The 14,784-nt window shown below is 44.1% G+C and overlaps 1 protein-coding gene across 1 annotated transcript in view; it reads right to left on the bottom strand.

Annotated features, from left to right (window-relative positions):
- The window catches only part of LOC134352777 (cadherin-2-like), a 210,090-nt gene that overhangs the window by 89,766 nt on the left and 105,540 nt on the right, over nt 1-14,784 (bottom strand). Inside the window, exon 3 of the mRNA XM_063060225.1 lies at nt 1,824-2,053. Within this exon, the coding sequence (XP_062916295.1) occupies nt 1,824-2,053 (230 nt within the window). The remainder of the gene's footprint in view (nt 1-1,823; nt 2,054-14,784) is intronic.

The following is a 14,784-nucleotide window of genomic DNA, read 5'->3' as shown; positions in this document are numbered from 1 at the left end:
GTGAATGCACACAAGCTTCTCACCCTCACTTGGGGTCATAGGCTTACGATGGATGGTGAAATATTTAAGGAGAATCTGAAAGGAAACTTTTTCAAAGGGTGGTGCAAGTGTGGAACAAGCTATCAGCGTAAGTGGTGGTAGCCCTCCACTTGTACTCCAGCCACGAGTCTCTTATATGTCCTAGCACAACTACTTCTACCACTACCCCTCACAGCACGTTCCACGCACCCATCACTGTGTAAAAATTCTACCTCTGAATCACCTCTATACCTCCCTCCAATCACCTCCAAATTCTGCCTTCTCGTATTAACCATTTGGAACAAAAATGGAAGTCCTCTCTATCTATACCTTTTATCATCTTATACACCACTATCAAGCCATCTCTCATCTCCCTTTGCTCTGAAGAGAATAGCACTAGCTCACAAAACCTATCCTCATAAGACATGCTTCTCGAGTCCAGGCAGCGTCCTGGCAAATGTCATCTGCATTCTTCTCATCTAAAGCTTCCATAACTTTCCTTTAATGAGGCGGCCACAACTGAATACAATATTCAACTTGTGGTCTAAACAGAGTTTTAAAAGTGGCAACATTAACTCGTTACTCTTGAAGAACTCAATCCCCTAGCTAAGGAAGGTAACACACCACACATCTTCTTAAACGCCCTATCAACTTAAAGTCCCCACTTGGTGGGGGGGAGAGAAAGAGAAAATTCTTCTCACAATCAACATCGCTAAAGCAGCTTTCCCACCATCTCCAATTGCTGTGTAGGACCTTACTGTCTGAAACCATAGGACCTGAACTCCTACATCATGACAGTGGGTATTGTTTCTTGGCTGTAAAGTGTCCTAGGACCTTCAAAAAAGCATAGTGAAAAATACTATAGAAATGCAGGTCTGTGACCCTTCTCTTCAGGAAAATGGACCGCATAGATAAAACAGATGCTACAATTGCGAGCCATAAATCATTATGACATTTCTCTACCAACTAAATGCAATATAAAGCTTATAAAACAAGCTTTCAGTCACAACCACAAACCAGACATACACCAGAAAGCTCCTGGATATATTGATCCTAGAAGTTGTATTATACATTTGATTGCAAACTAGACTCCAAATTAAATGATATCTATTAACCAATGCAAGGGTGCTCTGTGATCCGTGCAGGAGCATCAGTCATGGCTTCCATTAGGGAATCCGATAGATGCTTGAGGGGAAAACAACCATGCAGTTGTTGGGAAAGAGTGGGAAGATTGGATTGTTTTAAAGAGAAGTGTGGAAATTATGGACTAAATAGTTTTCAGCTTCATCAATAATGATCCCAAAGATTAAAATAAATATTAGGAATACTCCAGCTGAGACTTGATTCATTGGAGCGTGGTGGATGATATTGTTGATAATTACAAAATCGAGAGGGGCATCAGATGACTACACTCAATATTTGTTCTGGGGTTAGGAAACCAGACTCGAAGATTTAACAAGAACCTGAGGGATAACATTTTCAGTTCGAGGGTGGTGGGTATATGGAACAAGCTGCCAGATAAAGGCAATGTGAGGGGTGAGCTATATTAACAACATGTAAAGAGCACTTGGATCGGTACATGGATACAGAAGGTTCAGTGGAAAATGGGCCGAATATAGGCAAACGGGAATAGCTCGGAAGGGAATCTTGGTCAGCGAGGACCAGTTGGGCCGGAAGCCCTGTTTCCTTGCTGTACAACTCTTCATACTCAATCCCTTTCAGGAAGTCTCAAAGCTTGGGATTGGTCAGAATGGGTTCCATGAGCTGGAAGAAGTCAACCTCAAGGGAAACTGGGATTCAATTACCTTCTGTCCACTTTGCTTGGTGCTACTCTCTGGCCTCACGGTCAACCGGACAGCAGCTTGCCAATGCTGCTGTGACTGAGCATCATATGCCGTTATTATAAACTTCAACTGTTTCCCAGGGACTTGAAAGTTCTTGGCTGCATACACCACACCATCTTGCTGGACTCTGAACTTGGGGTTGCTGGTCTCATAGCGAATCAAAACACTTCCAAAGCAGTCGTTGAACTCCACTGCAAGAGAGAACAATGCAGAACATTTAGCTTCCCAGAAGTCTTGTGTACAATACAATATCATTGTAGTTTCTCAACAGGACCGAAATTCAGTGACTACTGATGCACAGGTAAGAGCTCAAATCCTACAACAGCAACAGTGGAATGTTAACGTCAATTAGATCTGGAATTTTAAAAGCACCAAATACCAGTAACATGAATCATGAGCCTCCTGGAGTTTCATAATGCTGTTGTCATGCTGATCTTCAAGGAACAGTCACCATCTTCCCTCTCCACTTTTTCCGGTCCCGATATAGTGACAAGCTGAAACGTTGGCAATTCTTCCCCTGCCTCCCCCATAAATGCTGCTCGACCTGCTGAGTCCCTCCAGCAGATAGGAGATACAAGAGATTGCACATGCTGGAACCTGGAGCAGCAAATAACAGGAGGAATTCAGTGGGTCAGGAAACAACAATGGAAAAAAATGGACCACTGATATTTCAGGTCAAGATCCTTCACCTGAAGCATCAATTACCACATTTCCTTCCTCCAGTAGATCACTTGTTGTTCAAGGACCAGAATCTACCACCCCATGCGCTAGGCTAGGTGTGACCCAAACCCCACTAATGTTGCAGACTCCTAACAGCACCCTCAGTCCCAAGATGGGCACAGGGATCTCGCCAGTGACAAACACCTCCAATAGCCAAATAACCAAGCAGCCATTAGGCTCTAGAAATGATCTGCACAACCCTGATCCGGCCTCAGCAATGAAACACTACAGAGCATTCCCCAATCCTGTGGACTAGTCTCTGCTTTTATTTTGCACTGCTTCGTTTAAGTTCAGCATGCAGCACGGTAGAGTAGTGGCTGGTGTAATGCTTTACAGCTCTAGTGATAGGAAATTCCGGGGTTCAATTCCCACCGCTCTCTGTAAGGAGTTTTCTTTTTTTAAAAAAATTTCTCCCCGTGGGTTTCCTCCTACATTCCAAAGATGTACCAGTTGGGGCTAGTAAGCTGTGGGCCTGTGACGTTGGCGCTGTAAGCATGGCTACACTTGCGGGCTTCCCCAGCGCATGCTCGAAACTGTTTGGTTGTTGATTGACACTAATAATACATTTCACTGCATGCTTCAATGTACGAGTGACAAAGAAAGAAAATCATTACTTATGTGCCCATGATGTTGCTGCAAGCTTTTTATTGCACTTGTAACTCACTGTAGTTGCACACTTGATAATGAACTCAATGATATGAAATTAATATGGCACAGTGGACCAACCATGGATACTCTCTAGAGTTCTACCCCCCCAACTGAGGGAAGGATGTAGGGTGCATAGGTTCCACACACCACTACAGCACAGGAATTGGCCCTTAGCCTAGTCCATGCCAACCTGGTTGTACTACTAGTGCTTCTACCTGTACCCGAACTATAGTCCTCCATACCTCTCTCATGCATGTACCTATCCTAAATGATACAATTGAACCCACATCTAACACATCTGCCAGTAGCTCATTCCATACTCACACTGTCTGAGTGAAGAGGATCGCCCTCTGCTTAGATATTTCACCTTTCAACCTAAACTTATGACTAGTTCTATCCTCACCCAACCTGACAGGAATAACCCCATCTATGCCCCTCATAACGCAGCACACAAGGAACGTCAGTATGGCACTAGACAGGCCATTCAAGCGCAAATCTTGATGCCAATTTATACTAAGTGTCCTCTTACTATTTACCATCCATATACCCTGCATTCCCTTCACATTCGTGTGTCAATCTAAACACTTCTTAAACTGTGCCAAACTACCTGCTTCCACTGCTACTCCTGGTACCCCATTCTAGGCACCTACACACTCTGCCTAAAACAGCTCACCCCTCACACTGCCTTTAAGCTTCCCCTCTAACCTTAAAAGCTTGCCTTTGAGTCTGACATTTCTACCCTGGGGAAAAGATTCAGACTGTACACCCTATTTAAATATCTCAATTTTTAAAATCTCCATCAGGTCTCTCCAGATGATGCTTTAGATCAGTGGTTCCCAGAACCCTTGCTTAATGGTATTGGTCCATGGCATAAAAAAGGTTGGGGACCTCGGCTCCAGAGAGAACAACCCGCGTTTATCCCAAATTTCCTTGCAGCTCATAACCTCTATTCCAGACAACAGCTTGGTAAAATATTTTAGGGGTTTGGAGTCACATTGTTTTAATGAAGTAAGTTTAAGCAGACTCCGTATGTAGCACAAGAGTGCAGTGGAATAGGAGTTGATCTTACTAAAACAAAACAATTCTTATGGGACTTATGAAATTCTGCAGATGCTGGAAGCCCTGAGCAACATCCACACAAAATGCTGGAGGAACTCAGCAGGTCAGGCAGTGTCAATGGAGGGGAATAAACGTCGGCATGAGCACCTATTTCTCTAATTTCCAGTAACCATTCCTCTCTGATTTCACTCTCGCCACCGCACTTCCCTTTTTCCATTCCCCATCCTGGTTCCGCTCTCACCTCTTTTCTCCTCACCTGCCCATCATCTCCCTTTGGTTCCCCTCCTTCCCTTCCTTCCACAGTCCACTGTGCTCTCTTATTAGACTCCCTCAGCCCTTTATCTCGTACACCCCACTCCCCTCGTCCGGTCTCACTTATCACCTGCCAGTGTATATGCCTCCCCCTCACCCCATGCCCCTTCTTATTCTGGCTTCTTCGCCAGTCCTAAAGGGGTTCGGACCCAAACATCAACTGTTTATTCCCCTCCGTAGATGTTGCATGACCTACTGAGTTGCCCCAGCATTTTGTCTGTGTTTCTTATGGGACTAGCGTGATTAAGGGATGACAGTCCCCTAGGACAATACAAAATGCTGAAGAACTCGGCAAGCTGGACAGCAGCTATGGAGGAGAATAAACAGGTGATGTCGTGGGTTGAGACCCTTCATTGGGACTGAAAAGGAAGGGGACAGGGGCAGGGGCAGAAGGCAGAAAGTAGTGGGAGGGAAAGGCCTACCAGCTGACAGATGATAGGTGAGAGCATGTGAGGGGAAAGGGTGGGTGGCGGAGGGAGGGGGAAGGAAGTAAAAAGCTGTGAGGGGAAGAGAAAGGTCTGAAGAAGACAGTTGGCAATGGAAAAAAGGGAAGTAAGAGGAGACCAGCGAAGGGTATTGGGCAGGTGAAGAGAATGGAGAATGGGGGGGGAAACAAAGGATCTGGGGGAGAAATGACCAGAAATTAGAATTCAAGGGTTAGTGTGGGAAAGTGATTTGGAGGTAAAAGATTGGCCACGCTTATACCGAATGGTGGGGCTGACACAAGTGGCGGAAGAGGTGAGTGTGAATGAGTGGGTGACGAGCTAGTAATACTCGGGCCCAAAATCAGAAGATCACTTTAACCAATTATGAATGTGAACATTCCCATATTAGAAAGTATAATCTCAGCAACCTCTTCCCCCAACCCCATAAATGGATGGGAAAATAACAAAGTCATTGCCATTAACAGAAGCACGGAACAAAATGTAATGGAAGATGCTGGACACTTCACTTCCTAAGGTCAATGCAATCAGTCCCACTCCACTGATCCTTCCTAAAAGCTCTGCAAACTCCTCCTTTTCCAAACAGTCTTGCAATGCCCCTTCTCCTTACTGAATCTGCTGCCAACACCATATAGCAGCAGTGTGCTCTGAATTATTATAACAAAACCCCACCTGGATATCAACCTTCCAGTTACTTCAGTAGGATTTAGATAGACCAGAGCATACAGAACGCAGGCAGGAATGGGATCATCTCTGCTCACGATACTAATGGGAGCCGACTGTTTCTGAGAGAGAACTTTTTCCAGCTGGTCTGGAAAGTCAAAAGCCAGAGCCGGGGTTTCTCACTCCATCAGGCGGAGGATATAAAAGCCCGGAAAAGGACAAGTTGAGAAAGTTGGGGCTTTTCTCTTTGGAGCAAAAAAGGATAAGAAGTGATGATCAAAATGTGCAAAATCCTAACAGGCGTTGATAGAGTGGACAGTCAGCACCATTTTTTCAGGGCAGAAATGGCTAATATGGGAGGGCATAACTTTAAAGTGTTTGGAGGAAGATATAGGGAGGATGTCAGGGCTGTTTTTTTTTTAAAAACACACAGATCATGCAGTAGGTTGAAAGGCTTATGTTCGATATACTACCAGGCTGAAGAACAGCTTCTATCCCGCAGTTATAAGATGACTGAATGGATCCCTTATGTGATTAAATGAACTCTTGACCTCACAATCTACCTCATTACAATCGTGCACCTTAAATCTACCTGCATTGCACTTTCTCTACTACCGATATCCTTTATTCTGCATCCTGTTATTGTTTTCTCTTGTACTACCTCTATCTACTATCTACTTATTTGATGCATTGATCTGTATGGACAGTATGGAATAAGATTTTCATTGGACCTCGGTACATGTGACAATAATAAACCAATTCCAATTTAGGAGTGAAGTTAGGAAGGAATATCTATGCTGTTATTTAGAATTCCTATAAACTGTATCTGTTGCCAAGTTCAATGTTAATTTTAGACTGGTACATTTCACTCTGCAGGTAATAAAAGGAAAAGGTCTCATTGAAAGCAATTGGTTCAACGATCAAACACTGACCATTCCCAAGTCAAACAGTGAGAGCTTTAGACCTGTCCAATGTGACCAAGTAGCAAAATACTCCTCCCCCTCCACTGCCCACTCTCCTTTCATTTTCTCTCTCTCTCTGTTGTAGAACCGGATAACATGTTCCACCCAGAATCATGTGCAACTTTGGTCATCCGGATGTAGGAAAAGAGACTGGGTTACAGCAAGAGGTTGGGAAGGGGAGGAAGGACACAGATGGGAGCGAATGCACAGTCTTTTTCCGAAGGAAGGGGAACTAAAAACTAGAGGATAGGAGGCTTAAGGGAGAAAAGACGGACAATCAGAAGCTTCACAATGAAGGTGGTGCATGTATGGAATGCGTTACCAGAGGGGGTGACTGAGGCAGGTACACAGATAGGAGAGGTTAAGAGGGATACAAGGCAAATGCACACAAGTGAGACTGGCTCGGTGGCCACTATGGCTGCCACCTGTTTCCATGCTGTACTCTAATGCTATGATTGTCTGAAGTGCTGTGACTGGTTTATTACGTTAAAGAGTTAGCCGACTTCTTTTGTTTCAGATGATGTCCACAGTATGACTTGGATTATTAACCATTTCTCTCTCTCTACATGTGCCTCTTGAACTGCTGAGAGTTTCCCCTATTCTGCTTTGTTTCAGATTTCCTGCAGGTGCAGGAATTTGCTCATGTAGGAAAATACTTGTCTTAGGCTACGTCCACACTACGCCGGATAATTTTGAAAATGCCAGTTTCCAGTAAAAACGACAGGCGTCCACACTAAGCGTTTTTCAAAATATCTCTGTCCACATTAGACAGATATTTGGGCGAATTTCCTCCTACTGGGCATGCGCAGGACACACAGAAAACAAGCAAAGAGGAAACGGTATACATGGTGCGTGTTTGTCCAGTTACAGAGTAGAAAAACTTAGAAGGAATTGTTCTTGGCTCTCGCGCAGGAGGACTTAAAACTAAAAAAAATAAATACTGGAGCGTATGGAGGCAACCGACAGGGAGTTCACGGACAGTATGACCCGGCTGACGACAAACATTGAAAAACTGACTAACTCTGTTGCATTAATAAAGCACCTTGTTAAATGCATAAAACATGTCTGCATCAGTGTTATCTTGTATTTCCATACAATGTTACATTAGGCTGTTACACATCTATTATCAGAGAAGTACGTGCATAAATAGGTAAACCATCTTGGTTCTTGATCCTCCAAAATATTCCACATGGAATTTAAACTGAAGGTGGCGGAGGGTGTTTTCTGTCTTTACCTTCATACAAGCAAGGACAGAAAACAGGGCAAAGTGAGTATACTTATTTATTCAGTAAGCTATGGGTCAAAGTATTTGGTGAATACATTTCTAACTCTTCTGGCTTCAGTCTCGTTGCCGTCTGTTCTGAAATTGTTAGGTTCTGCGAAGCGCAGAATCAAATATCGCTGTGATGATTGTACGCTCTCGTATCAATTGCTTGGCGACATAAAGTAATAATAAGAAGAAAACAATGAAATGCCACGCTGCCGCCATCTGTTCTGGCACATCATGACAGCGGTTTTAAAAAGCTCCGTTACCATGTCCACACTGCAACGGATATTAGGCGTTTTCAGATTTATTCACTCTGGAGACCGTTTCTGAAAATCTCCGTTTTCGGGGGCTGAAAACGCTGTTTTAGTGTGGACAGAGGGTCAAAACGAAGAGAAAAGGCTTCGTTTTCAAAATTATCTGGCATAGTGTGGACGTAGCCTTAGTCTGGAGGTGTGAAGGGGTTTTTTTTAAATTGACTCATTTCTTGTGGGCAGTGTCCACAATGACAAGGGTTAGCGGGATGCGGCAAAGTCCATTGAGCTAAAGTGGGAGATGACCTTAAATGAAAATAAGAAATATGAGAAACTTTATCATCCTGGCGACAGTGCCTCAAATAATAATGAGCGGCCTACAGAGAAGTCATCATCCTGACACAGTGGTGTCAAGAAAACAACCTCTCCCATAATGTCACAAAAATACAGGAGGAATGGAGACAGGCTAACCCCTATTGACACCAATGGATCTGTGGTTGAGAGGGCAAGCAGCTTTAAGTTCCTCAACCTCACTTGGTCGGTACATACTAGCTGTGTGGTGAAAAAAGCACAACTGTGCCTCTTTCACCTCAGACGGTTAAAGTAGTTCAGCATGAGTCCCCAAATCCCAAGGACTTTCTACAGGGGCACAATTGAGAGCATTCTGACTGGCTATATCACTACCTGGTATGAGAACTGTACTTCCCTCAATCACAGGGCTCTGCAGAGGGTGATGTGGACAGCCCAGGGCACCTGTGGATGTAAACTTCCCACTATTCAGGACATTTACAGTGACGGGTATGTAAAGAGGGCCCGAAGGATCATTGGGGACCCAAGTCACCCCCAAACACAAACTGCTCCAGCTGCTACCACCCAGGAAACGGTACCACAGCATTAAAGCCAGGACCAACAGGTTCCAGGACAGCTTCTTCCACCAGGCCATCAGACTGATTAATTCACGCTGACACAATTGTATTTTTAAGCTATATTGACTGTTCAGTTGTATATCTTACTTTACATAACATTTATTACAAATTACTATAATTTGCACATTACACATTCAACAGAGACATAACGTAAAGATTTTTACTCATGTATGTGAACAATATAAGAAATAAAGTCAATTCAATGCGATGCCCCATTAATCACAAGGCTTTTAGAAAAGCAAAAATAGATATAATTATTCAAGACTGACTGTTTATGAAGTCTAAGTCAGGTCCAACTCTTCACTAAATTCAAAGTGAGATAAATTGATAATAAATGGGCAAGTTTAGTTTGGGCGATCTGTGCCCTAAATAACATCAGTGAGTTCTCATTCTGCCAGCACTGATCTGTGACAGAAAAGGCAGTTCCTCATTAAATCATCTTCTGCATGAAGTGCAAGAACAAAAGTAGGTTTGTAGTGGCATCTCATGGAAGGGAGGGAGGGAGGGAGGGAGGGAGGGAGGGAGGGAGGAAGTAGGGCATGGAAGCAGAGGGTGAGAGAGACAGTGGGGAACAAGCGCATGAGCAATGGAAGGAAGGGTCAGGGGTGTGTGTGTGTGCGTGTGTGTGTGTGTGCGTGCGCGCGCGCGCATGTCTTAAGACAGACCAACTACGTGCGGATCTCTGGGCTCTGAGACATGACTGCCACCAGTGGATCACCAGTAGCAGTTGGGATGAGGCAGGAGCTGGAGCCAAAGAATCTCTGAAAACTCCATCACAGCAGGAGTTGCTTACACAACGAAGCAAGAACAGTCTGCGCAAAGGCGATGATCAAAGACACACTCTACAAAGCAGCTAAGTGGACGCTGTAGCTGAGGGCAGATAACGGTCTGGCTCAGCACAACATATTAACTTTGCTTGAATTCTTCACTACAAAGGCCGCACAAAGCTTAGATCATAATTACCCAGGGCTATGAAATTGCACTGGAATTTCAATAACCTGAGGTAGCTACAAGAAACGAGGTACGGTAAGGTAGCTACTACAGAGCCCAAAATTTGAGTTCCATTCCTACCACTATCTGTAAAGTGTTTGTACGTTCTCCCCGTGACCACTTGGGTTTACATTGGTTCCCCCAAGATTCCAAATAATAGTAGGTTAATGGGTCCATCGGTGTTGTTGGACAGCATGGGCTTGTTACTGCGCTCTTATCTTTAAATAAACAAACCATAGATAATTTGCACGCTGGTTCATGTACAGAAGGAATCTTAACGAAGAGATTTAATGTTTAAACTCTACAGCATATTGTCTGAGTTACTACAGGACTCTGTCACATCCAGCTGTGACTAGGATCTGCAGCTCAGCTCCACAATGCTGTGGGCATTCTCGGGTTGTGAACGGCCCTATGTAAATGCAAAGCTTAACCTGTCATTTGATGTACTTCACTGCACATTGCTAAAGCTTGCAATTAAACGCACTGGCCTGTGTTTCTATTGGAGAATGGCTTAATTGAATCATAATCAGCTCTGGTTTTGTTAATTAGACAAAAATTAAGAAACCATGGGCAGTCTGATTTTTCTTCAGCATCTTGCATTGTGTTGCCAGAACAACAAAAGCCTTGGCAGTATAGTAACAAGCGGGACAAAACCAGCCAAAGAAAGACTGGAGGCAAGACAGGGATCTCTCATACAGGAGAGAGAGTGGGGAACAGAGAAAGGGGAGAGGAGGCAGAGGGAGAGTGGGGGGAGGCGTGCAGGAGGCAAGTGCGGGTGTAGATACAAGGGGGGAGGGAGACTAAGGGAGAAAACTATGATTCAAAAAGCAATAAAGAGCATTTGCAGGCTGGAATTTAGGGAGTAAATGAATCTCTTTGTTAGATGTCTGCCTCATAACCGCATGCAGAAACCATGTACAAAGCCTCAAATTTGCAGCTTCTTTTTCTCATTTTTTAAAAATATAAATGGCAAGCAATTCCTGATGAAAATTGTTGAGGGGGAATCGCATGGACAGCGCATAGGTACACTTCACAAAAACAAACCCGCTGGCCAACAGACTGAGTAAACGCAGACAAAGAGCTTATCCTGCTGACTCATTCGCCTCTTTTGTTGAGCTGAAGCCTCTCAAATCCCCTGGCACGACCTCTGCACGGAAGGAGGATGGGCAGTAGACAACTCGCAAGGGTTATTGATCAGAGACTGCTGCTTCACAAAGAAACATCACACACCAAGATGAAGGCCCAGGCTATTAGGCCCTTTGAATCAGTACCATCACTCTGCCACATCACAGCTAATCTGCTCGATTTAAACTCTAGCCATCTGCCTAGTGCCTGAACTCAGTCTTGATGTGTTCAACTTTAAGTATGAACAAACAAATTAGAGCTAACTGTAGGCCATTCAGCCTGAGTGTGCTCCGGCATTCAATAAAATTCTGGCAGATTGCATGTCTACCTTCCTGCAATAAACCTTTACCCCTTTTGCTTATCAAGAACCCGTCTACCTCTAGAGAAATTGGTAAACTGGTTTATTATTGTCACATGTACCAAGGCACAGTGAAAAACTTGTCTTGCATACGATCCATAGAGATAAATTAATTACAACTGTGTATTGAGGTAGTCCAAGAAAAAACAATAACAGAATTCAGAATAAAGTGTTACAGTTATAGAGAAAGTACATTACAAGTAGACAGTAAGGCGCAAGTTCAAAACAAGATAAATTGTGGTAAGCATATAACCATTACAGCACGCAAACAGGCCTTCCGGCCCCTCTAGTCCGTGCCTAACTTTTACTCTCACCTAGTCCCACTGATCTGCACTCGGCCCATGACCATCCATTCCTTTCCTGTCCATATATCTATCCAATTTAACTTTAAACGACAACATCGAACCTGCCTCAACCACTTCTGCTGGAAGCTCGTTCCACACAGCCACCACTCTCTGAGTAAAGAAGTTCCCTCTCAAGTCTTTTGTATCTTATGAGAGATCCATTCAATATTCTTCCAAGTGGGTTAAAAGCAGTCTTTGAGCCTGGTGATAAAGTGTTTTCAAGGTTTTATATGTTCTGCCCAAGGGATGAGAAGAGAGAATATCTGGGTGGGTGGGATCTTTGGTTATGCTGGCTACTTTACTGAGGCAGCAAGAAATTTAGACAGAGTCTATGAGCAACACACATCAAAGTTGCTGGTAAACGCAACAAGCCAGGCAGCATCTGTAGGAAGAGGTGCAGTCGACGTTTCAGGCCAAGACCCTTCGTCAGGACAGGGTCTATACTTGTTTTCCGAGACGAACTAATTGTGTCCACAACTCTCTGTAGTTTCTTGACGTTAAAGCCAACTACAAGATGCTGGAATTTGGAACAGAAGGAAGTTGCTGGAGGAACTCAGCAGGTCAGGCAGATAGATAATTGATATTTTGGGCTGATACTCTGGAACTTCATCTGAAAAGTCGACTGTCCATTTTCCTCTGGAGATCTTGCCTGAGCCTCTGAATTCCTCCAGCAGTTTGTTTTTTTTCTGCTGATGGATGTCTTGACTGTTTTTCTCTCTCCACAGATGCTACATGGCCTATCAAGTTTTTCTAAACATGTTCTTTTGTTACATTTCACATGGAGCACAGCACTGCTCGAGTCAGGAGTTCATCCTGAACATGGAGGCAAGTTTGAACAGCCTGCTGCCCTAATTCTGCTCAAAGATCTTTGGTCCTTGTAATTGTTTGAGTACATTTTAAAGAATATAAATAATTCCACTCCAGGAACTATCATTCAATACTCCCCTTAGAAGAGAAAAATGTGCGACAACATATACCACCAAGCTCAGGGATATCTTCTATCCCACTGTTACAACTCATACAATAAAGATCAACTCTGGATCTCTCAAACTATCTTGCTGTGGTCCTTACACTTCCTCTGTAACTGCAACACCATATCCTGCATTGTTATTGCTTTTCCCCTGAGCTACCTCAGTGTACTGATGTTTTGGAATGATCTACACAGATGAATTCAAACAGAAGCTTTTCACTGTATCTTAGTACTTGTGACAATAATAAATGAACAAAGAAAATGAAAGGGTCAACATATGAGGAGCTTTTGACAGCTTTGGGCCTGTACTCATTGGATTTTAGTAGGAGAATTGCGGATCTCATTAAAACCTACCGAATCATGAAGAGCCTAGATAGAGTGGACATGGAGAAGATGCTTCCATTATTAGGAGAGTCTAGGACCAGAGGGGACAGCCTCAGGAGACAGGCTGAACCTTTAGAATTGAGATAAGGAGGAATACTCAAATCTGCTGGAGGAACTCAGCAAGGTCAGGCAACATCTGTGACAGCCAACTTTTCAGATCCTTCATATTCCACCTGAGTAGTCTGTAACCCAATGGCATGACTATTGAATTCTCCAACTTGAGGGAATCTGCTCCCGCCCCCCCCGTCCCTTTCCTCTCTCCTCTCAATCTACTCATTTCCCCTCCCATACCTACCCCAGCCCCATCACCCTGATCCTGACTCCTCCTGCACCCACTGTCTGTCCATCACCACTCCTCCTCCAATTTTCCCATTTGCCCTGCCCGCCTCCCTTATCCCAGCCTCTCATTATATCTACTCTCCTCTTCCATCAACCTATCACCATTCTCACCTCAATCCACCTTCACCTACCAACCATGCTTAACCCTTTCTCATGAATTAATACAGGTGTCCCCCGCTTTTCGAACATTCGCTTTAGTACCCTCTTCTCACTTTCAGAAGGTGTTTTCACTGTTACGAAGAAAGGCAGCGCGCGATAAAAAGCCCCAAGCAGCCGCTCTCCCCCGGATTCGGAACGGCATTGCTTAAACACGTGCCTGTGAGCAGCCGTTAGCAAGATGAGTTCTAAGGTATCGGAAAAGACTAAAAGAGCTTGTAAGGGTGTTACACTTAGCGTAAAACTAGATATAATTAAGTGTTTCAATCATGGTGAACGAAGCAAGGACAAAGTGAGTTTGGCTTGTGGAAGCTGACAACGATGATGTTGAAGAGGTTTTGGCATCCCATGACCAAGAACTGACAGATGAAGAGCTGATGCCATTGGAAGAGGAAAAGCTAACAATCGAAACCGAACGCAGTAGCGAACTGAACGTGAAGCAATTGCGTGAGATTTTCACTGCAATGATAAAGTACAACTTTAATTTTGAAAGGGTACATAGGCTTAGGGAATATTTGCAGGATGGTTTGAGTCCTTACAAACAACTGTATGATAGAAAAATGCGCGAGGCTCAGCAGTCAAGCAAGCCTTCCACATCAGCCACAGCAGGCGATGAACCTCGATCTCTACATCGAGGTGGGCAGTCATAGGAGAAGATGAGCTGCCTGCCCTGATCGATGATGAGATGACACCCCCGTGTTCCACCACCCCAAACCCTGGGCCCCGGACAGATACTGTACCGATTCACGGAGAATGCAATGGTAGCCGGGAGGCACAAGTACATCTTTAAAGAAAAAAGCCGAAATAAACAAGCTAATTAATTAGGTGCTGCCGACAGGTAATTGTCGGCCCAGATCAGAGGTGATGCAATCAGAAATCGGCACTGATCTGGGCTGACAATTACGTGTCAGCGGCACCTAATTAATTAGCATGTTTATTTCGGCTTTTTTCTTAAAGATGTGCTGTGTGCCTCCCGGCTACTGCTACGTTCTTCACGGCAATGTA

Source organism: Mobula hypostoma, chromosome 1 (genome assembly GCF_963921235.1).
Source record: "Mobula hypostoma chromosome 1, sMobHyp1.1, whole genome shotgun sequence".
In the NCBI taxonomy this organism is placed as follows: domain Eukaryota; kingdom Metazoa; phylum Chordata; class Chondrichthyes; order Myliobatiformes; family Myliobatidae; genus Mobula; species Mobula hypostoma.
The sequence above is the reverse complement of the archived record's forward strand: the minus strand, read 5'-3'. Positions and strand labels throughout refer to the sequence as shown.